Raw genomic sequence first — 25,346 nt, forward strand, 5'->3', positions numbered from 1 at the left:
GAAAATCTGAACAGACTGATTACCAGCAAGGAAATTGAACACCAACCAAAGTCTAAAACCAGAAGGCTTCACAAAGGTGAATTCTATCAAATATTAAAGAAGAGCTAATACCTATTCTCAATATTCCAAAAAGTAGAAGAGGAAGAAAAGCTTTTTTTCCGTATTCATTCTATGAGACCAGCATTACTCTGATACCAAAACCAGATAAAGACACTACAAAAAAGAACTATAGGTCAGTATACCCAATGAACGTAGATGCAAATATCTGCTAGTCTACTATTTGATCTAGTGTATCTTTATTTTGTTACTGAGTTATTCATCTCCAGTTGTTTTCTATCTCTGTTGAGGGTCTCTGTAGGACCCTCCATTCATTTCTCTAGTCCAGTGGATACCTTTATGACCATTACTTTAAATTCCTTAGCCATATTACTTATCTCTGTTTCATTTAGCTCTCTTACTGTGATTTTGTCCTACCCATTTGGGACATATTCCTCTGTCTTCTCATTTTGTCTAAGTTTCTGTGTCTATTTCTATGTACTAGGAGACAGTCATAGCTCTTGATCTTGAAAGTAGTTGCCTTATGAAGAATAGGTCCTGTGGTGCCCTATAGTACAATATCCCCTATTCACCAGAATCTTAAACTTCAGGGATGTCTCCTGTGTGTGTTGAGTGTGCCCTATTGTTTGGCTAGGCTGCTTTTGCCTTCAGACCAGTTGTCTGCAGTTGCTCTCTTTGTTGCGGCAGGATTTGGCCCCTGTGTTGTTAATGGGCTAGTCTGGGACTGCCGTGGGGATGAGCTGGGTAAGACCATCTATTCACCAGAGATGCATTAGTATCGGACTGCAGGGCATTCTCCCTGCATCGTCCACTGAGAAGCTGTTGGTGGGTGGGGCCCAAAGTCAGACCATATGTCTGCCCCCAGGTTACTGCTGGAGCTGCAGTAGAACTGGTGTGTGTGGTTATCTTACCCTCTCCCAGGGGCAGGAGTCACCCCAGAGTGACCCCCCTTCCTGGGGATGCCTGCACATTTCCAGGCTTGTGGCACCATTCTGGATGCATTCTTGCTGAAGGCTGGTTGGAGGGGATGGGGTGTATAGCGTCAGCAAGCTTTGCCCCAATTTGCTGCGGAAGGAGATCTGGTGCTGCTTTAGAGAACTCCTGCCAAGGCCTGGTTGAAGGGGGCAGTCTGCAGAAAAGTATAGGGGTGGGGGAAAAGGGGGCAGGGCTGGGAAGGTGGCAGATGGTTAGCAAACTACATGGAGAGTGTTAGCACTGTGCTGATTGCTACACATGTCCATGTAGGCTAGGGGGTGGGGGAGGGAAATGGTGCCTGCTAGCTCTTTTGTTCTTGGAGAAGTCTCCTAAAGAACCCTGCCCTTCCAGCATATATTCTGAGATAATAAACAAAACTCCTTTCCCTATACCCCAGGTTTTTAAAACTGCTGCTTCTATTCTGTATCTCAGTGGGGCTGTTATGCTATCTCTTTATGAGTGGGAACTCAAGTTTCCTGTGGCCCTCTAGCTCTCCCAGAGCTGAGCCAATGATTTTTTGAAGTTCTAGGTGTTAAGCTCCACTGATTGTAAAAACTGGTAATGTTAATCTCCTCTAGTTTTCAAAGCTAAATATTATAAGGATTTGTCTTCCCAGTGCAGGTCCTGGGAAGGTGCCCAGTGTGGGGTCTGCTTCTCTCCCTTCTCCGTACTTGTAGTGGCCCTCCCATGGACAGTTCCATAGGTCAGCCTGGTTCCTGACTGCTTCTCTGCCCTTCCTACCATTTTTGACATGGCCCCTTTATATTTAGCCATAGAGATTCTGTTCTACCAGTCTTTGGGTCATTTTCTGGATTATTTACACTAGTGTTATGTAGGTATTTCCATGGGATGAGGTGAACTTAGGGTCCTCTTCTGCCACCTGCACATCTTATACCTTTCTATTGCTAACTCTGAGACTCTGGGCAGGTACTTTAACACCAGCAAATATCCTTGGCCCTATTAAAACGTACCCCTAGTTTAACATCCATTAATGATTGTTATCCTAATCTTTACTATGATGGTTACAAAGTGATGGCTTTTCCCACTCCATCACTATCTCCACATTTACCAGTCAGAACTTCTCATTATCCTGGAAGCAAGAGTCTACCCACTAGGGATGGAATTTTGTCCCTTTCCAAATTTATACATTGAAGCCAGAACCCCCAGTGTGGTTATATTTGGAGATGGGGACTCTAAGGAAGTAATCAAAGTTAAATAAGATCATAAGGTAGGAGGACTCTGATCCAACAGATTTAATGTCCTTCTAAGAACAGATGCCTCAGAGTTCTCTCCACAGAACACAAAGGACACAGAGATGGTGGCTGCCTTCAAACCAAGAGAAGAGGCCCTGGAAACCTACTCTACCACGACCTGGATCTTGGACCTCCCAGCATCTAGAACTGTGAGAAGAAAAAAAAAATGTCTGTTGTTTTAAACTACCCACTCTATGGTATTTAATATACCATCCTTCCCCCCATTTATTTACCTATTTTCTACTTTTTATAATCATGAACTCACTGATTCCCAATTTTAATGGTTCATAATTCATTTTTTCCCTTAATTATATGATGTTTGTCCAAGACTTGGCCATTGGGAAACCATTAAAGTTTGTTTCTTTGTCCTCCTAAACTGCACTTTTCTTTTTATACCAGAAAGTAAGGAAGTCTTAAAAAAAAAAAAAAAAAAAAGGAATGTTCCAACTGTCTTTATATCTTCTTGCCTAAGCCTTAGAACCTGCTATTTCTCTGCATCAGTGGAGCAGCCAGCACCACAGTTCTGCTCTCTAGTTGGCCAGTGCTACGGGGATATCTGCTTGTAGTCTCCTTTAGGAGAAAGAACTAGGAAACATACAAGTGCACATACACGTACTTTAGAAATCATGAGTCTGACAAAAATTATGAGTTGTTAGAAATTTCTCTACTTCCAATCTACCCCCCATTGACCTGTCCCAATCAATGTCCATATTTCCCTTCTTCCACAGTGAGAACCCTGGCTTCTAATCCCATTTACTCAATCCTCCAGTGTGCCTCCAGTGTACCTAAAATCCTCAGAATGGTTTTACCACACCACTCCAAAAAATAATCAGACCAACTGAAAATTCAGGATTTGTCTGACGTTCCTCACCTCTTCCCACACCTTCTAAATACTGTCTCCCCCATTACTTGCATCAGTTGCATTTTTCCTTTGGTGTGATGATGTTTTCATTTGAAACACAGTTGAGTTCATTTGCTTCAGTTTTCTCTCTTTCCTTACTGACTTTTCTCCAGTCCTTACTGATTTTCAAATATGTAAAATATGAGCATACTTCCCCAACCCAACTAAGTTAAAAGATAAATTCAGAAGTGTCACACCATCTATCTTCTTCTCCCACCCAACCCTTCTAGAAACCAACTTCATGGTTTACTGGTTCATCTGGCCCTCACTTGTTTTTGTAAAGATAAGGAGACATAGGTATGCTTTATTTCCCTTTCATTCTCACAGAGACTGGCATACTAAATATATTGTGCACTTTGATTTCCAGGAGATACCAATAAATGAGAAAAGCATTCAATACAATTTTTCAAGGAGACAGAATTTTCATTAATTTGATCTTTTTCTCTACCTCATCATGTCTGCATGTATCTTTATTATTTCCTTCCTTGTCTTTTTTTGCATTGGCTTTGTGATTCTTTTCCAACTTTCTGAGTTGGGAATTGATTTTTTTTATTCTCTTTGGTTTGCCAAATTTTTAGCCATCCCTTTATTTTTAGGCTTTGTGAAGGACTGTTTATGTGTCTCTTATATAAAAATATAGAGTTGGGGTTTGCTTTATGAGCCAATTTGAAAAGTTCTTTGGTGAGTTAAACCCATTTGCATTTAGTGACACGACTGATATTTGATATAATACAGAAATTACTCTGGGTTTTAATTATACATAAACTGTTTACTGTATTTCTTTAGTTTTTCCTTTAAAAAATATTCCGTGTGCTGAGAAAGTTTTTCCCATTATCCTGTATTTAACTTTTTATGCCTTCTTAGGCTTTTTTTCTTATTTAACAGTATTAGATCTGTCAGCTTTACATTGTATCTTTTGAATCCATCTACTAGGTATACAATAAGCCATGATCTTATTCTACTTCCTCTTTTCTTTACTTCTAAAAATATATATAGATTTTATTTATTCATGAGAGACACACAGAGAGAGGCAGAGACACAGGCAGAGGGAGAAGCAGGATCACCACAGGGAGCCTGATGCCAGACTCCATCCCAGCACTCTGGGATCATGACGTGAGCCAAAGGCAGATGCTCAACCACTGGGCCACCCAAATGCTCCTCTTTCCATTTTTTAAAGTTGCATACTTCCTGCTTTGTCAAAACATATTACATTTATATACTATTCCTCTACCACCTCCCCGACCCTGTTTTTGCTTTACAGTTAAATCTATGTCATGTTCACCATCAGTCCTCTTGCCCAAATTTCATCTGTCTTGTTTGCATGAAGTTCTCTAATATATTCCCCAAGAAGGATGCATGCACATACTAGTCCTTTATTTCATGCTCATTCATTTTCCATAGCCTTGATACTTAAGAGAATCATAGCTACATATAAAATTTGGGATTCAGTTTTTTGAGTTTAACACATTCCTCTATTGTTTCCATACTTGTATTATTCTGAGAAGTCTGATGCGAGTCTTACTTTCTTGCTCTATAGGTTATTCCATCGTTTTGCCTCAAGACTCCGAGGAAGTTATCATCAAAATATAGTAGTTTTACCCAGCTATGTGAGGTTGAAGATCCCAAGTCAATTTTCCATGGCACCCACTAGGTAGGACCTTTCAACATACACATTAAAGTCCTCTTTTATTTCTGGTAACTTAAGTTTTATTTCTGTTCTTTTGCTTTTTCTTCAATCAGGGACTCCAATTATGCATGTGTTGGACTTCATTGCCTCTTCATTTTAACCACTTTTTTTTCTAACCTTTTTAACTACTTGACCCCATTTTCTGGATTGCTTTCCTAATTTTCAGCCATGTCCCTTATTAAATTTTTATTTGAATTTATTTACTTTAGGGTGTTTATTCATAACTCCAGATATGCATTTTCCTTTTTCTTTCTTGTTCTAGTTTCACTTTTTCCCTTTATTGGCCACTTTCTTTTTCCATGTTTTGAATTTTTTTTCTTAACTAGACTCTATGCCCAATGGAGCCCAAAGTGGGCTTGAGTTCATGACCCTGAGATCAAGATCTGAGCTGAGATCAAGAGTTAGACACTTGACCAACTGAGCCATGCAGGTGCCCCTCCATTTTTGAATTTCCTATCTGCCTCTAACTCTTGCAATTATTCAGCCTCATGACTTAGGAGTAGTCAAAGTTCATGTGATCAAGAATGATGTCAGAATCTTGCAAAGAAAAGGAGACAAGCTCAAACTAAAAAACACATTTATGACCTTATTGGTCAATTAGGTATTATTGCTGCTAAATATGAAGAAAATGTGGCAAAACTTTTAATGTAGATTACTGAAAATTGATATACAAATGAACCAAGTGTAGTGGTTACAAATGTAATAATGTTATACAAGATGTTATTATAAAAGACCCTGTTTTTGAAGGTGATTGTGCTTTGCTTAGATGTTCACAGTTATGTCTGGGGTTCACTGATCTGGAATCAGTGTCTGGATAAGTTGATTTATAGTTTTTATCAAATTTGGAAAATATTCCTTTAAATGTTTTGGGATTGAGTCCCACAGTGGGCTCTCTGCTCAGCAGGGAATCTGCTTCTCCTTCTCTCTCTGCCTTTCCCCCTACTCATGCTCTCTCTCATACTCTTTCCCTCAAATAAATAAATAAAATCTAAAAAAAAATCCCATCCAATAGATTTTTCACCTCAGACAACATAGAGCAGTTCAGTTTTGCTACACCTTCCATGTTCCTTTTTGGAATAAATGGAAGAATTATTAAGCTATAACTAACAGAGCTGGTAATTAAAATAACTAGTTAACACTGCCATTTCTGGGGCAATTTCAATCAACTAATTTTTCTTATTATGGGTTCATTTTCCTGTTGCTTTGCATGTCTGGTAACTTTTGACTGAATGCCAAACATTGTGAATCTTTTTTGGGTTATGGATATTTTTGTATTTCTAGAAATCTTGAGCTTTGTTCTTGGATGCAGACTAGTTACTTGCAAACAATTTGTTCTTTTGGGTTCTTTTAAGATTCCTTAGGCAGGACTGGATCAGTACTTACTTAGTCCAGCCTTAGCTGTTTCCCACTATTAAAGCAAAACACTTCTATATGCTCTACCCACTTATGAATCCAGGATTTCCCAGTCTGGCTAGTGAGAACAGGTACTATACTCAGCCCTGTGTGTTGGCCACCATCCCCTCTCATCATTTTGGCTGGTTCTCTCCCTAGCCTCCAGTAGTTTCCTCATGCATATGTGTACCAATCAATACTTTACTGAATACTTGAAGGGAACCCCCCACAGATCTCCAGTGTTCCCCTTCTATGCAGCTCTCCCTCTCTGGTGCTCTGTCTTATAAACTAATGGCCTCAGTCACTCCAGGATCTTGGTGTCATCTCTTCAACTCAAGGTTTGGCCAGGTTCAACCTAGGCTCCCCTTCCTCAGCAGCTATTTACATGTTCTTAAGGCAATTAGCTAAGGCTGTCATAGAACCTACTTCCTATGTTTCATATGTCTCATGGGTCATTGTCCTTTGTTCCCTAATGTCCAATCTCTTGTCTTAAAAACCCTCATTTCATGTATTTTGTCCTTTTGGGGGAGTTGTTTCAGATGTGAGGGTAAATCTATTTCCTGTTGGAAAATCTTGGCTAGAAGCAGAAGTACCAATCATAGTTTCTGAATACGAATACATGTAGAATCTAAAGCCACCCTAGGATGAGAAGGACTCCTTACCTTATTAATGTATCATCATCCACGATGACCAACCATGCTATTTTGTCATGGCTGTGATTCAAAAATTTTTCCAAAATGGCAAATGTCTTTCCACAGTGACCTAGGAAAGGCAAGAAGAAAACTTACAGTGAAATATTTTCTTTAAAATACATATATAACTCATTTTAGGGGAACCTAAGTGGTACAGGTGGTTAAGCATCTGACTTTTAGTTTCGGCTCAGGTCACAATCTCAGGGTCATGAGATTGAGCTCCACACTGGGCTCTGCACTCGGTGGGGAAACTGAGTTTCTCTCTCTCCCTCTGCCCTTCCCCACCACATTATCCCTTTCTCTCTAAAATAAATAAATAAATCTTTTTTTTTAAGTTAAAAAAATACATACTTAATTCATTTTAAAACATTTTAAAGTTTTAAAAGTAAAACCTTATGTGCGTCATGACACATGCACAAGTAGAAATTTTTAAAATTATCCTTTTACAATTTTTATAGACATAGTGAAGGGGTGGGGACTTAAGAGATCATGAAGTCTAAGCCATTTATTTCATACATGGGGAAACGGGAGGCCCAGAGAGAGAAAGGAGGTCACTTAGATAATCTGAGGTAGAACTAGGACTAGTATCTTCACTCCAAAGTTCTAAGTCTCATAGAAATTACAGAAGCCTGGCACCTTTCCTTAGATATTCTTACTCTGAAAGAACTGTTAGAACCCCAAGCACACATTAATAGGGTAACAGAACAGTAGTACAAAAGGAGGAGATTATACCTTCATTCATTTACTTTGTAAACACTTACTATTAATTTCCCATATGCCAGATATCCTGGCAAGTTCTGCTCTCAAAGCACAGTGTTCTTGGTGGCCAAGAGTTACAGCTCTTTGGATGCCAACAGATAAAGGTCAGTGCTTTAATGGAAGATGCTGGGGCCCAAGATAAGAATACAATGCTTGGAAATAGTACTCAAATCAATAAATAGTAATATACCCCTGATTTCAACAAGATATTTGCTGACACAATAGAGAACAAGCTAATATTAAACCACTCAATTTGACCTTTATTTTCATTTTTCTTGATCTCTTTATGAATTTTTAACCATTATTTGAAAGCCATCTCAAACTCCATTTGGAACAAGGTAGAATATAAATAGCAATAATAATATTAGACAAAACACCAATTAAGAAATCAAATGAGGAATACATGAATGAATGATTTTTAAAGGCAACCTAAATTGAAATCTAAAAAGCAAACTTGGGACACCTGGGTAGCTCAGCTGTTGAGGGTCTGCCTTTGGCTCAGGTCGTGATCTCGGGGTTCTGGGATCAAGTCCCACATCAGCCTCCCACAAGGAGCCTGCCTCTCCCTCTGCCTATGTCTCTGCCTTCTCTCTCTCTGTGTCTCTCATAAATAAATAAAATCTATAAAAAAAATAAAAAGCAAACAATAAAAAAACCTCAATCTAAAATCATTTTTCCAAAGCAAAAGCAATAGACAGACTCAGTAATATATTTAACCTTGTCAGAAGAATTGATAACTACAGGAATGCATATCTAATTCTACATTGTACATTATCAATCAAGGCCTTATGAGAAATGTGACCATGAATCAATCCAGATAAACTACTCGAGAGAACAAGACAATCAACTTACTACTTCTTTTTCTATTCATAAAAGAGTATGGGGAACCAGAAAACTAAAGAAAATAATGTGGTGGGAATACTAGAAAAAAATTAAGATAAAAAGCATCTGAAAGTGAAGTGGCCAAATTTCTAGTTTGTTTGTTTTTTTTAAAGATTTTTATTTATTTATTCATGAGAGACACAGAGAGAGAGGCAGAGACACAGGCAGAGGGAGAAGCAGGCTCCATGCAGGGAGCCCAATGTGGGACTTGATCCTGGGGCTCCAGGATCATGCCCTGGGCCGAAGGCAGACACTAAACTGCTGAGCCACCCGGGCTGCCTAAAGTGGCCAAATTTCTACTTCCATTTTTTTTATTTTTATTTTTTTAAGATTTTATTTATTTATTCATGAGAGACACAGACAGAGGCAGAGACATAGGCAGAGGGAGAAGCAAGCTCCCTGTGGGGAGCCTGATGCAGGACTCGATCCCAAGACTCTGGGATCACAACCTGAGCCAAAGGCACTCAACCACTGAGCCACCCAGGTGCCCCTACTTCCATTTTTTTTTAAATAAAAAATGTTTTAATTAGAAAACCTGCAATCTGAAGAGAAAAACAGGTAATTACCATCAATTACTAATTAAAATGTTAACAAAATACATGAATATCATGGAGCTTATGTCACACATAACCATGTAGAATGTGGGTAAGTGCTACTTGAGAGGTAGGTACAAAATGTGAGACCATAAGCTTCATGAGGATAGACACCATAGGCTTCATTCCTATCTTCCCTACTTCCAGGGCTTTGGCAGCTGGCAAACAGCAGTCACAGAACAATCCTGGCCGGGTAAACTACTAAAATTAAATGAGGACAACTTTTGTGTGGGAAGATAATATTAACTTTGGACACTCCATTATGGTCATAATGAATCATTAAGGTATAAAAGGATCCATTAAATAATCCTAATTGTCATGTGCTTGGTCATATCAATATGGCCTAAGAACTTAGAATCTTTTCTTAGTACTTATAAAGCAGCTCTTAATCCAAGAGAATTGGTCCAAATCCATGGGTAAAGATGTTGGGGAGGGGAGGAAGTGAAACTTACATAAGGCAAAAATCATAGTATTTATAATACATTTCATTTGTATTCTTATTTACTACATTTCAGAATAGACATTCTGAGTAAGAGTAGTATGAATTAAGGACTCACCTCTATCTGTATTGGGAATCCCCAGATCTACTGTAGGAATGGAACTTTCTGCATGATCACTGTAGTATTCAATGAGACTTGCCTGGCCTGCCCAGGTCTGCTTTACAATGGGAACTGAAAAAATGAGAGGAGTGACAGTCACTGACATAATCATGCAGGGAGGCTTAGCATTCTGAAGGGCAGCATAATCACCTATAAAGGAAGAGAACCATTATTTGTTCTTCTCCAGGTGTTTTCACCTGCTAGCTTTTCCTACCCTAAGAAATGTCAGGCTGTTAGTTGATGACAGCACATGAGTGGGACCAACCCTCTTCTTGAGCCATTTTCAGTATACGTTAGAGCCCAACACTTTCCATTCCTGGTGATTCCTCATTCCACGTCCATGTAATGATACATTTTCTAGTCTGTTTATACTGTTGTGCTTAATTTTCCTCTCCCCCCGCCCCCATGGGCTATTGCATTTAAAATTCACTACTGGATTTTTAAAATGCTTCTTAGAGGAGTGGGGAATATAATTAGTTCTAAGGAATGTTCTGTGTTTCTGGCTGAGACACAAATTTACCTCCCATACAATAGGTGTAGGGAGCTTCTCAAACTACACACGTCCGCACTCAATGATTCCAACAGAACCACACAATCCTATCCAGGGCATGACCCTGAGACCCACTGCATATTCTTGTGCTGCACTTCTGAAAAATGTGGAAGAAGAAAGACTGATAACCATTGCAGATTTTTTACCTCTACCATTAAGAGATAAATTGTTTTAATAAAAGAAACACAAACAACAGAAAACTTCCCCGGTTTTCTGTAATTTAAAGCTATCTTTAAGCATCTCCAGTCTCCACACTTGATCAGAACTCTGCCTGACTACTCTTTGATATTAATTCACCTTACCAAATATCTGCATAATTATTTCTCATATACTTTTTTTAAGCCACTCTCTGTGCATCTCTAAATTTTAAAAAGAGGTTTCTGCTGTTTTAATAGAAAAAAAATTGATCAGCCCTGGCAATTTAAGAATCTGAGTAGAGATTCAGAACACAAGTGAACTAGATCTTCAGGTCAGTATTTAGAGATTTTATCAGATCCTTCATCTTTTTCCTTTTCCTCCAGCCCAAATAAAAACATATACAAAAACTCCCAATGCAATATTACCTCTAAGTGTTTGGCTATGCAAGCCAACAAACTCAGTCAAACTCAGCCTTTGTCTATAAAATACAAAAGTGCACCATTTTATCTATTATTCACTAGCTTTTAAGAAAGACCCATGAATTCTGGACATTTGTTATAATCTAAATTACCTATTTTAACGCACTAAACTTTTAGACCTTAAGACGTACTTCTGCAATCATAAAAAAGCAGAGATTTCTTCATGTCAAAATGGATAAAGGTGCATAAATAACAGATAAGGCTGCTGGGGGAAGGGCAGAAAAAAGAAAAAAAAATAATATACTTTCATGTCGTAGCACAATGAAAATCTTCACCTTGGCACTGCAGTGGCAGTTCGTTTTGCATATAACACGCAGGAGGACTTACCCCTGAAAGGGCTCCCTGCAGCTTGCTGCCACTAATTCACTCTTGGGTAAAATGTCCTCCCTTGCATGATGCTGGCAGAAGCTGTGAGGAAATGTCAAGAATCTTCTTCAGTCCCCAGCACTCAGCCATGCAACCTGTGCAAACGTCTGCTTTTACTGTCCTCAGCCTTTAGCCTCCAGTTTCTGTTTGCTCTAATAGCTTTATTAAGCAGGGGAGATGTTTCTTCTTGGCTGATTTAAATGACATTAAAATCAAGTTGTGAGTGAGTTCTTTGCCGTACCTAACTATTTGCTTTCAGTTTTCGTTTGAAACAGCTGAAACGGAAGTTTCCCTCAAGGTAAGAATTACTGTGCACCTCGCTCCCCACACCTGGCCCAGTGTCTGGGATGTAATAAGTGCTCAATAAATAGTTGAAGAAGGACTGGCTTTTGTAGAAGTGCTAACAAAAGGCTTAGGGCTATTTTTGGAACTAGTTTAAAGGAAGGTTTTATTCATAAAGGCAATTTGTCATTTGCTACAAGACTGTTGCCACCATTACCAATTGTATAAAAACACACCAGCCATTTTAATAGAGTAAGGTGCTATGATTCTATAATCCCAAAAGCATTCAGCAGTTTTTAATATCTGTACCCTAATTACTGTAATTCCCAAGGCATTTGTCATATCTGCCAGCTATAAAGAATTTAAAGCTAATGCTAAATCTTCTGGGACAGCAGGTAAAGCCTTTATCTTTATCTGAGGTTGACTCAAAATTACCTAAAACTTTTAAAAGACTAGTCTATTTTGCTATTTTATTAACAATGCTTGAATTCTAAGTTGAATTCATTCTATTTATAAAATATTTTATATTGAGGCACCATGTTCCTAAGGATATTAAACTTCGAGAAAATATTTCAATATAGTTACATGATCTATTATCTCATTTTCAATACAGAGAAGCATACTTTCTACCACCTAATAAAACACTAGTGAATGCCTCTTTCAAGAAGGTCTGCCACAAGATAACTTATAATTGGAGCAAAGTAAAACTTGTACTATTAAAAAAAATACCCCACTGCACAGATGGTATAAATCTTCCACATGGCTTTACAGACTTGAAGCAGGAGGAGATGTGTCTCGCTACAAGGCACAGAACACACATTTTCACCCCTGGTGAGTTTACTTGCAAAAATGATTACATATGAAAATGAACTAGACACAAGCACTGTACAGAAACTACCATGCAATCGAATGTGAATAACTCTTGATTTTAAGAAATCTGCTATTTTCAATTGACAAATAGACCTCTAGTCTCTGTATGCATATCAATGACAGAACCCTGGCTGCTCCTCTCTCCACAGGAGAGGGTTAGAGACACACCCTCTGATTTTAAAGATGAGGTATACAGAAGCCTGAAAAGCAACCCTTGGGACTGATCTAAAACAACATTTTTGGGCAATCAGGAATGTCTTTATCTGTTCAACAGCCAGGAGGAGAACTGAATGAGGCAGCACCTGACTCCCTCCCTCTCCTTAATAATTAATCTGATCACATCATTTGACATAGAGTGTAGCCTTCTACCTGGCTGCCTTGTAATCCGTCTCATGTCTGAAATAAGCAGACTGCACCACAGTACCTGTAAGCCTCTCTAACCAAAGAGCACCCAGCTACCACAGACCCCTTTCAATAAATTTGTTCAGATTTGCCTCTTCCAGACAAGATGACTGCCGTAAAGATAACAGGGTATTTTGTTTTTTCAGTCTGAAAGGAATAAAGTGTTCATTTTTAGGTGCTCAGGAAGCTGTGAAAAAGGAACTAAATGCTGAGCAAATAGCAATTTTACCTCTTTAATCAGAGGAGACTGCAGCAGGAGAACATCTCACGACCCACCACCACTTGATGAACAAAACTGTGGCTGCCACAAGATACTTGAGAGACGCACAGGAACGGCATGGCAAAATGGTGCAAAAAAAAATTCTTAACATTTTCTGACAGCTCACGTCACACAGTGGAAAAACACATAACCCAAGAGGAAGTGAACAAGCTGAATATTAAAACTCCAGAGACCTTCTCCTTGCTTAAATATGTTACATGCTATGCCTATTTTGCTTTATATAATACTTTTAAAGTTTCTTTAAAATCCTACTAACTGCTTGCATCTCAAGAGTGTGTTGCTATTTCGATGGTGTCAATATGTATTTCCTTCTTAAGCCAAAAGATAGAATATATTTTTGCTGTGTCCTGAGAATACTTTATTTCATTTAAATCAGAATCCAGACATAAAGCAGTTACATAAGCATTTGTTTCACTGTTAGGCAAAAAAGGTACAAGAGGTAAAATAGTTTAATTTTGGAACTTGCCTTTTTATCAATTCTTCATTGAAAATAAAAAAAGAAAAATGAATTCAATGTATACTTTCCCTTGCCTTGACTGGAGCCTTTAACAGAAGTTCCATCCCTCACTCTCACCCTGGACATGGCCAACATTATAAGGAGCCAGGAGTAAGAGGCATTGCTGGGGGTCCTCTGCTGTACCGAGGGGCAGTGCATCCACAATGAGAACCTGCCACCAGATATATAATGAACAGTATAGCCAGCTCTCAGTTTTTCAAAGGTAAAATATACAATCTTATCTTTGGGTTTTTTTCCTTCATTGTCATTTGGCTTTTGTAACTTAAAGTGTTTCTACCACAGTGTTTTCTATACAGGGAAAGAAAAAAGAAAAAACCCACCCCGGTTCATGTATTCTGCTTGACTATAGCAGTTATATGCTTGGACAGGGGTGGCAGTCTAAATGCCCAGCTAGGTTTATATTTTAGGTCCTCTGTGATTTCAGTTTCTGGCTATTGCCATTCCTACTGAAAATAAAAAGCCTACTTTCCTAACTTCTGGCCAAGTCAAAAGTGACCTTGAGCCTAGCAGAACGTCAACATGAATATCAAATACCATTTATCAAGTGTTAAGATTGTAATACATCCAAGGAGATTACACTACAGGTCTGCTGTGGCAGAAAGAATTTGGGATTTGGAGCCAGAAAACCTGAGTCCTAGTTCACCTACTCCATAGTCTACAAGAACATGGGCCAGCTGTGTCTTGTCCCACACTCGGTTTTCTCTACACTACCAAGGGAACAACATTAATTATCACATCATAAGGAATTGTCAACATGAAGGCAGATAATACAACATATATAAAAAAACACACCAGAAAACGTAAAGAAGATAAGTATAGAAGCAGTCAATACGGTGTTGTCAATTTAACCGATAGGATTACTGGTTAATTTTCTGGACCATCTGGTGGTTAGACTACCTTCCAAAAGGAGGAGAGGAGCCCAGTGGCCTGGCAGGCTCATTTCCATCAAGCAACATGGACATCAAAGTGCCTAAAATCCTGCTGCCCCAGACTATCTTTGCAAACAAACATCCAAGTTTAAAGAGAGCTTGCCACAGAAACCCAACTGTGAAAGCCTCCTAATACCTTTTAATTAAGTCTCAGGCTTCAATGACCCCAGATCCAAATTCACAGCAGCAAATCAATGCATCCAGCTTTGGGAGGTTTGGTTTTAATGTTCCTAACAGGCTCTTAAGATTTGTAATTTTTTACCCACCATTTGCTTCAACGTGGATGGAACTGGAGGGTATTATGCTGAGTGAAGTAAGTCAGTCGGAGAAGGACAAACAGTGTATGTTCTCATTCATTTGGGGAATATAAATAATAGTGAAAGGGAATATAAGGGAAGGGAGAAGAAATGTGTGGGAAATATCAGAAAGGGAGACAGAACATAAAGCCTCCTAACTCTGGGAAACAAACTAGCGGTGGTGGAAGGGGAGGAGGGCGGGGGGTGGGGGTGAATGGGTGACGGGCACTGAGGGGGGCACTTGACGGGATGAGCACTGGGTGTTATTCTGTATGTTGGTAAATTGAACACCAATAAAAAATAAATTTATTAAAAAAAAGATTGTAATTTTTAAAGACGTTTGACTCAAAATTCAAATATAAAAGCGTTTCACAGATATCTAAAATGATTATCTCAACATTATGCAAATAAAACAATAAACTAGATCATTCAAAATTACTAAATTAAAATTAGCAAACTTATTTTTCATTTCTGTAGAATTTGAAAAATACAACAGGATTGGTCCCTCATTTTACTGCCTCACCGTCACCTGAATAATGTTTCAAAAGAGAAAATACGACCACCATTCTTAACATCATAAAAACAGTCTCTACTCCCAAGTGCAGCTTCAAGATTATGAAAATAGTCTCTACTCCCAAGTGCAGCTTCAAGATCAAATATATCAATTTGAATACTTCTGCTGGTTGTTAAAAAAAGAAAGTCCCCTCATTCATTTCCTTTGATGCTTTTTTATATGTTAAAAATTGTCCCCAAACACCCTTCCAGATTTTAAAATAAGCAAAAGGATATTAAAACTAGGTCAATTTTGTGAATGATGAAAATTATAACTGCTATATTGATTTCTAATAGTCCTTAGGACTCCTTATATAATGAGTGCATATATTAGGCTGATTTAATAGGACTTGGTACTTTCTGTGACTATTTTAGGTAAACACGAAGGTTTATAGTTATGTACTTTTAAGATACTGTACATCATAACCAGATTTTAATTGATGTCAACATCTAAAACAACCTTCAATCCCAAATCATAATATTATTTTATTTGGAAAATGTTCCCCTTTAAAGTTAATTTGTAAGTATTATATTATCAAAAAATTATATAAATGAATGTCCCCCATAGCTCCAATCCCATGAAAACGACAGCTGGTTTAGAAATCTCTTTTACATAAATATCACACTCTTGATGAAATCGACAGTCTTTTCACGGAAAAAAATTAAAATATATGCTAAAATTAGAAAATGCAAAAGACTGTCTAATTTTCAATTTGAGAAAAGTGCAGCTTGAAATAAGGCGAAAAAAGAAAGAAATTATGTCTACTTATATTTAGGATGGGCTTTTTTTTTTTTTACATTATCACCATAACTTAGTAGAATTCTGTAATGACACCAAAAACTTGAATAAAAACATTCATCTGCATGCCAAGATTTCCTTAAGGGACCACTGTGTATAAGCCACCTGTTGCCTTTTCTGCAGTATAATCTACTCATAAGCAAATAGGTATCTTTCAAAGTTCCAATGTGCACATCTGCCATAATGCAAAAAGAAGGATTAGTCTTCAAAGAAAACATCCTTTTTTGGCAGTCTCTCACCTTGAAATCCCTTCTAACATTCTTCATAGAATTCAGAGATGGCACATGGACATAATAGGACACTGTTCTGCAGAATGGATTGTTATTCATACATCGTGTCCAAGATTGTCACAGCTGCGCTTTCCCATTTCCAATTTAAAACACTGCTCTGAACAGTATTCAGAAGGGCTAGGGCCACTCATGTTTTGATACAAACGGTCCCTTCTAATTGATCTTGGTGATTGAAGTGGTACAATGAGGAATACTAACTAAGTAACTGCTTTCATTTCAACAATATATGTATCATGATCCCTTGAGTTCCTATCTGGTTTGTACTTTTTTTAAAAAGGCAGTTGGGATTTTAAAAGGTCAACAGAAATGAGTAACACAAAACATACTTCTATCACCATGAAATTTCTTGCACGTTTTTACTGCAAAAAATATATCCTCTTTCTTCACTGGATTTCCCTAGAAAACAAGAAAACATATATGAGTCTATGTCATATTTACACCCACATCCACACCCATATTAGATCTCACATACTGTAGGGGTGACATTCTCCAATGTCAAGGACATCAAATCTGTTTCCAAGATTAAGTTTTAAGCAAAAACAGGAACTGTTGTTAGGCTTACAAGGCCTCGGACATCAGCCAGACTTGGGCCCAAATCCCAGCCCTGCCCTGTACACACTGTGTTATCCAGACAACATTCTTCAGCTCTTGACTTCAGTCTGCTCATTTAGAAAATGGTCAGAATAACCACCAGTGAAGCTGCTTTTATTACTACATTTTTTTTTTAGCACATTATAATTGCCCAGTAAATGTTAGTCACCTTCCCCTCCTCTTCCCAGCTGTTGAAGATTTTGACAAGGGGAGAGAACCAGGGGATGTTTCAGTGTAAAACAGGAGCAGACTCCCTTTTGTGGGGCCAGTCTTACTTTGATGTTGAAAGTATTTCTATGGCTCCTTTATTGTCTACCCAAGTCTAGCCTACAGTAACATTCTATTTTCTGACAAAAATAGGGTTATTTCAAACACTTGGGTGCAGGGAAGGAAGGGCAATTAGGAGCCCTGTGCTGGCCTAGCCCCAGCTGACCACGCACATGAAAGGGGCACACAGCCTGTGGACAGCCTATACATGAGGCCACAGACTGCTTCATGGGGTGTTCTGACCCCTTTATCATCTGTCTTGGGCCTCTAATAACATTCCTTCATGACTCAAACATCTAGAGCCAGTTTATAGTGACATCTAACCACAGCTTTGTCACATTACTCAAGACACTAGGAGGTTGACCCCATTAGGGGTCAAGAAGAGCATTAAAGAACAAGTAAGTATCATATCTAGAGAGACAGGCTTTCCCCCTCAGGAACTTAGCAAACATTACAGATTCTCCCCAATTACTGCAGTGTGTTTGTGTGTGTGTGTGTGTGTGTGTGTGTACATATATTCATCTTTGAAAATGCAACCCACAGACTTCTGTATGACTGCCTTGAGAAGAACAGACAATCTTTGAGGGTGATGAATATATTTTCCCTTCTGAGGACGAACTGTTAACAACCTAGTGAGTTTCAGGGGTCTTCAGGCTCATCCTGGGGACTGGACCAAGGTTATGCCATAAGAAGTACATTCATCCTGAAAGTTCTGCTGGACAGTGTCAGATGAGATCAAACCAAGGTCTCCAGCTGAGCAGAGAGGGGCTTGAGGAGAAAGCTTAGATATAACAGGAAATGTCTGAAATCACTCTTCTAGGAAATGAAATAGATATTCCAGTAGACACATGCTGTATCATCAACAAGAGAAATGATTCCAGGCACACTGACTCTAAAGAACTGTGGCAGGCAGCTCTGCACAGAGGCTCTGGAGTGAGTCTCTGCCATTGTAGTCCTCACTTCCCCTTCCCCCAGACTCACTGTGTGACCTTGAACAAGCACTTCTCAGTGCCCCTCTCTTCTTGTGTGTAAATAGGATAATAACAGTGCTTCCCTGATTAGGACTATTATTAGTAGAAATGTGACAAAAACTTTTTACCTGGCACATAAGAAATGTTGAGTTCTTTTCGGTATATACTTAAAGTGCCAGGACAACGTTATGCACAGCAGGTAGATTTTCCTTTGATATGCAAGAAAGTTTTTTTTCTATTACTTACACAAAGTGGTAGAAAAGAATGGAAGGTGGTAGCACAGTAGAAGTCCACAGCATCTGTACAAAACTCAGGCACTGGAGTGAGGGGAGGCCCATCGCCTTTGTCCCAGATGTAGAGGGCAATCTGTCAGGACAGGAGCCAGCAGCAAATGAAAGAACTCACTGCCAATACCACAAGTGTAAGAAGGTACAAAATATCTCAAAGAAAAGCAGATCACATCTTCTATAGGGCATTTAGACCGAAGCATATCAATCTGATGATATTCAACAGATTTTTTTTTACTTATAAAAATAGTAACTTCACATTGATCAATCTAATCTTTCATTAACAAGAATCCATATTCTGACTGCCAAACAATTCCAGAGTTGTCATAAGCAATTTCAGGGAAGCTATTTTAAGGTTTCTAAAGCGTTGCAGTGAAAGATAAAAGAAAATATTACCATGATTTTGGTTTTCTACAGTATAGTACAGTACCTACATACCTTGACTAACTGACTTGCTGAAAACATCTAAAACTGTTGGATAAAATATCTTTAAAATGATTTTAATTGGATTGCTAAAGTGCCACAGAAGTATAGAACTTATGAGGAAGAATATACAAAAGGAAGAGCCTGGGAAAAAGGGCATCGAGGGTAGTTTTACTCAGTAGATGGAAGGTGAACTCTGGTGATGCTGAGTTTCTGATAAGAGTTAAGAAAATAAAGCCTATGATGTACCCAAGGTGAGAGATGTCTAAGAGCAACCCCCACATAAAGCTGGGACTTTGGAGCTAGATAGAGGGGAAAAATCATCTCTAAATTTTCTCTGAGATTTTGTAATCAAAACCCAGGCTTCCCTAATTTGTGTCACCAACATGGTCCAAAACACTTCAAACAGTAATTCAAAGAAGCCCCAAGTCAACATAACCCTGTAGCAGCAGGAAAAGCAAATGTAAACCCTTCCTGGGGAACTCCCACCATACTGTAGGGCTCAAAGGATTACCACAGATACAGTTCTAAGCAAGACTACTCAGAGAAAAATCACAAAAAGCACAAAGATGTGAGCTGACAATCAAGAGCCAGCAGACACAACATAATCAGACCTAAAAGACTGCAGGTCTTGGAATTATCAAACACAGATTATAAAATTACTATGTTTAATATGATTTCATAAAGAAGAGAAAACTTTCAAGCTTCAGCAAAAAATTATTTTCAAAGATTATATAAAATAAGCAAATTTGAGAAAGAAAGGACTAAACTTCTAAAAATAAAAAATAATTAAAATGAAAAAAATTAATGGTTAGGATAAGCATTAAATTTAAATTAAAAATTAAATTTATTTACCTGCATATTAGACACAGGTAAATAAAAAATAGTGAACTAAAAGATGAAAGCTCTTAAACTGTCTGAGATGCAGTGCAACAAAAACAGAGGTGGGAAATGTAAGAGAAAAATTCAGAATGTAAGCACACCATTGGAAAGATCCAGGAGGAGATAACAGAGAGAATGGGGGTTGAGAATATACTTGAGAAGACAATGGCTGAGAATTTCTGAAAATTACATAACAATTCTATTATACAAAAGGTCAGTGGGATGCCTGGGTGGCTCAGCTGTTAAGAGTCTGCCTTCATTCAGCTCAGGGCATGATCTTGGGAGTCCCATATCAGGAGCCTGCTTCTTCCTCTGCCTCTCTCTGTCTCTCCTGAATAAATAAATATAATCTTTAAAAAAAAATCAGCGAATCCTATGCAGATGGTAAAAAAAAAATCTACATCTAGACATCTCATAGTGAAATTGCAGAACACCAATTACAATCTTAAAAGCAGACAGAGAGAATGCCAGAATACCTACAAAGTAGCCATGTAAGACCATTTTTATTTCCCACAACAATAACAGAAGCCAGAACACAGTGCAGTAAGGCCACTGTGATGACAGAAAATGACTGACAACCCAGAGTTGTAAAGACATGGTAACTATGTTTCAAGAACAAAGTTAACATAAATGTTTTTAAAGGAAAAAAGATGAGAATTTACCACCTCATTGAAGGAAACGCTAAAAGATGTGCCTTAGAAGAATAAAAATGATCCCATCTGGGTTTAGCCACTCTGGAAAGCACTATGGATGTGTCTCAAAAAGTTAAAAATAGAGCTACCCAACAACCCAGCAATTGTACTACTAGGTATTTATCCAAAGGATACAAACATAGTGATCCAAAGGGGCACATGCACCCCAGTGTTTATAGCAACAATGTCCACAGTAGCCAAACTAAGGAAAGAATCCAGATGTCCATCAACAGATGAATGGATTAAGAAGATACTGTGTGTGTATGTGTGTGTGTGTGTGTGTGTGTGTGTGTGTGTGTATGGAATACAATGGAATATTACTCAGCCATCAATAAAAAAAATTAAATCTTACCATTTGCAATGACCTAGATGAAACTAGACAGTATTATGCTGAGTGAAATAAGTCAGTCAGAAAAGACAAATCATATGATTTCACTCATATGTGGAATTTAAGAAATAAAACAGAAGATCATAGGGGAAAAGTAAAATAAGATGAAATCAGAGAGGGAGACAAACCATAAGAGACTCTTACCTCTAGAAAGCAAACTGAGGGTTGCTGGAGGGGAGTAGGGGTGAGGGGATGGGGTAACTGGGTGATGGGCATTAAGGGGGAGGGTACTTGATGTCATGAGCACTGGCTGTTATATGCAACTGATGAATCCCTGAGTCGCACTCTACCTTGGAAACGAGTAATACACTATATGTTAATTAACTGAATTTGAATTTTAAAAATGTCCAAAAAAATTATCCCAGCCAGCAGGTCTTAGAAGTTAGATGGGATACCAAGCAAAGACACTGGGAAATATACGGTTAAGCTAATACAGACTATGAACTGCATAAAATAAAGGTAATATTGGAGGAGTTAAAAAAAGAGAACAAAAATACTAGACAACAAAGAGCATATAAATTGTGAGGGGAATAATCAGAGTTCAACTATTCTACATCTGCCAAATTTTTAGGACATCAATTAATTGGCCATTGTCAGGTTAAGAATGCATGTTAAAATATTTAAAATAACCAGTAAGGTACAAACATGGGGACTGAACTTCCAAAATAGCAGGGGAGGAAAAAATGGAAAAAGAAAGAACAAAAAATAATCTATATAGAAAGTATGGAAGTTTTTTAAAAAAGTTCCGGAGAGAAAATGGGGGGAAGGATAAAATGAAGTGTTAGAAATCAGTTTAAATATAATGGTAATTGTGTTCAATGTAAGTGTAAATTTTGCTACCTGGTTTAAAGACAAAGACTGGCAAACTGAGAGAAAAAAAAAAAAAAGATAGTCCTAAGAGAAATTCATCTAAAAGAGGACACAAAAGGGTTCCAAGAAAAAGATGAGAGACAATTATGAAGCAAATACTAAAAGAAAGCTAGCATAGACATAATCACCGCAACAAAATACATGCAAGGGCAAAGAGCATGACAAGAGATAAAGATGATTTCATACGAAGACATAAAGATTCTAAACTTACATGCATCTAATTAATACAATGTCGGAAAAAAAAATACAATGTCAGACTAGAAAAAACAAGAGTTGGTAGTTACAAGGGGAAGCACTGTCAAATGCACCATTATTATGGAAGATTTTCCCATTCCTCTCTTAATAAATGATAGATCAAGCAGACAAAAGTAGAAAGAAGGGAGGGAGGGAGAGAGAGAAGGAAGGAGGGAACAAGAAGGAAGATTAACTTACTCGATTAAATCTATTTCTTCTTTAATAAAGAGAATATTACACCCCCCAAATTATAGCATATATATCTTTTTCTCTACTCACGAAAATTTAACATGAACCAGGCCACCACATAAGCCTAAAAATATTCCTAATTACTGTTATATAGATACAATAATATTAAGCTAGAAATCAGTAACACAATAACAACAGATGCAAATATACTGGGTCACAAAGAAAAATGTAGTTTTTAAAGTGGATCACAGTACAAAAAAAAAAGTTTAAAAGTCTCTGCCCTAGAGAAACTCCTGCCAATGATCATGATGCGCATTAAAAACAAAAAAAAAAAGAAAAGAAAGAAAAAAAAAACCCTCATAGAAGTAATGACTGTAATAGCAGGAAACCCATAGCAATGCAGAAGCCCACCACCAGGAGAATGGATAAGTAAACTGGCATAGCCATAGGAGAGACTGAAGCAGAAAGTGGAAATAAGTTTGTTAGAGCTGCTGCACAGATAAACATGGATGAGTTTCAAGTTAGAACAATACTCATGGTACAATTCTGTTTATATGAAGTCCAGAAGGATGCAAAATTGCATAATGTGTTATTCAGAGATACAGTCATATGCTGTAAAATATGAAGAAAAGGAAGAGAGATTTCAAGAAAATGTTTACTAATAAGAGTGAAAGGGACAAGGAAAGTCACATTCAGGTTAGCTTCAACATGAGGTGATGTTCCAGCTCTTAAGCCAGGTGATTACATCATAGATATTTTGACTGATCTTCATACCTTTCACATAAATTAGAAATACTCTTTCTATGTATTTAGTGTCTATAGATTCCCGAACCTGGGTATCTATATCAAAAAGTTCAATCTTCTTCAAAAATATCTAGGCAGACCTGTGCTTTTGATTAGTCATTCTTTCCTCTCTATGGAGAGGAGGAATGATTTTTACATGTCTATTTCTCCTCCAATGAACTATTTCCTTACATGCAAACATCCAAGAAGGTAAAGCCTTGTGCATGCCCTTTTTGCTCCTGGCAGGCTGCCAGCACTGCTGGACTGAGTTACATGTCAAGACCGATCTAGCTGTCCTAAGATACAGATTCTTGCAGAGAAAGGTGGGGCTGTTTTAGGCAGTCAGTTATGCTTGTGAATGAAACCCACAAAGAAATCTTCTTAACAATGATTCAGTAATGATTAATGATGGGACACCTGCCACCTGCCTTCAGGATGGTGGGTCACAGATGTCCACTAAATACCAAGGATGCTCGGGTCTCAACTGGTATGCCATGGCTGCCTCTTGGGACCAACTGGCTCAATTCTGCCCCAGAGGGTCAAGCACAGAAACATGACCAAGACATGTGTACAACCAAAGTACCAAATAAGAGCAAATGGCAGTTTTGCATGTTTTTAGAAATCCACCTTTGCACCCAGTATACCTAGCTTTAAAAAAATACAAATATTAAGAATCACAGATGCAATCTCTTGCACTGCTCCTTCTCCACCTACATGATTAAAATGAGCTTACAGAGAAAGACCTAATTTTCGGGAGAAGAATTACCTTGGTGGGGAGAAGATGTATAGATGCACTGGGGGAGGGCACACTGTTAGGGAATAAAAAACACCTTTTACATCAAAATACATGGATTCTTGATTACTAAGACTTTTAACAAAAAAGCCATGACGTACCTCATGTTTTAAGTCTATTGTAAAGTCGGATTTCAGGGATTCACTCTTTAACCTCTTGGTAAGCCTAGAAAATAGATACAATTTGAGGTGGCGTTTTTTTTTTTTTCTTAATCAGAAGAAGCATTGAACAAGAATAACACATTGAGACTTTCTAATGTTTGAAAACAGATTAAAAGCACACATTTTAAGATAAAATTAAGAGTTTCACATTTCCTTGAGGCAAAGCCCTGTGAAAATGGAGTTATTTGTTGAGCAAATGAAGGCAAGCCTTTTTTGCAAATGTAGCATTGTTTCAACATCTGGCAAATAAGATAAACTACAACACAATACAGTAAATGCCTTAAAAACAAAGCCACAAAGTTTACTGACTCCTGAAAGTATATTGACTCCTGACAGAGAAAGAAGACAGAAAAGATTAAAAAAAAAAAAAAGTTGCTACTTTTTAGTCTCCTCCTTTTCATAATCCAAATGAACTGTAGTTTGTGTTTTTAGGGGAAGAAAGCATATGATTTCTGGAAAGAAAAAACATTTCAAGTCCTTTTCTTGCTTAAAGAAATCTTCACTGGCTTCTTGCCATGCCGATGAGAGTCCTTCCACTGTCCCCTAACTCCTCCATACTTACCCTACCTACTTATGCTATACCCACAGCACATACCTGCCCACTGGTGTCTCTCGCTGTACATCTGCCTAGTACACTCACACCCAACCTTTACCTGGCAAACCTTTGGTCAAGATCAAACTCAAGGGTGCCTCTCCTGGAGAAGGTTGCCAGACTTGCCCACCGGCATAAATGGAAAATTCCTTTGCTCCTAGAATAGGAAGCAAGCCCCATTAACTTTATCAAACATGTTACATCCTGTTGTGTATACGTGCCTCTCTGTGCTATGGAGTCTTTGTATCGCCAGCACTGCCACCGCGCCTAGCCAAAAGGAGCACTCAATGAGCTGCCTGAATAAATGAGGGCAAGATATTCTTTGATTCCAAGCTGCAGGAGGTAGACTTACATACCAAGACCACTGAAATGCCATACGGTTCTATATCCATCAAAGGGCTACAGGCTAGACCATTGGTTTCTATTACAAACCCCCTAGCACATATTTTAACTATAAAGATATAATAGTGGTTTTAAAAGGAAATGTAGTAATAAGTTTCAAACTCTTTACTGAGTTTTCAGCCTAGTTGAACCACAAAGATTTCTTTTAAAATTTACTTTTTATTAGAGGAAAGGAAGAAAGACACAGGTTATCACTTAAGTTTAGTATTAAAGTATTTGTCCAGGTGTAGATTATTAATGAAGCTTGGGGGCAGGTAGCTCCAAAAGCAGCCCAGGTAATC

General features: G+C 38.1%; 1 protein-coding gene across 1 annotated transcript in view; it reads right to left on the reverse strand.

Annotated features, from left to right (window-relative positions):
* The window catches only part of B3GLCT (beta 3-glucosyltransferase), a 124,667-nt gene that overhangs the window by 36,639 nt on the left and 62,682 nt on the right, over positions 1-25,346 (reverse strand). The window contains exons 8-12 of the mRNA XM_035718567.2: positions 24,012-24,075; positions 18,616-18,735; positions 16,867-16,936; positions 9,749-9,862; positions 6,928-7,027 (exon numbers count right to left, since the gene is read on the reverse strand). Coding sequence (XP_035574460.1) covers positions 6,928-7,027; positions 9,749-9,862; positions 16,867-16,936; positions 18,616-18,735; positions 24,012-24,075 — 468 coding nt within the window. The remainder of the gene's footprint in view (positions 1-6,927; positions 7,028-9,748; positions 9,863-16,866; positions 16,937-18,615; positions 18,736-24,011; positions 24,076-25,346) is intronic.

The sequence above is a fragment of the Canis lupus genome, chromosome 25 (assembly GCF_003254725.2).
Source record: "Canis lupus dingo isolate Sandy chromosome 25, ASM325472v2, whole genome shotgun sequence".
Taxonomy (NCBI): Eukaryota; Metazoa; Chordata; class Mammalia; order Carnivora; family Canidae; genus Canis; species Canis lupus.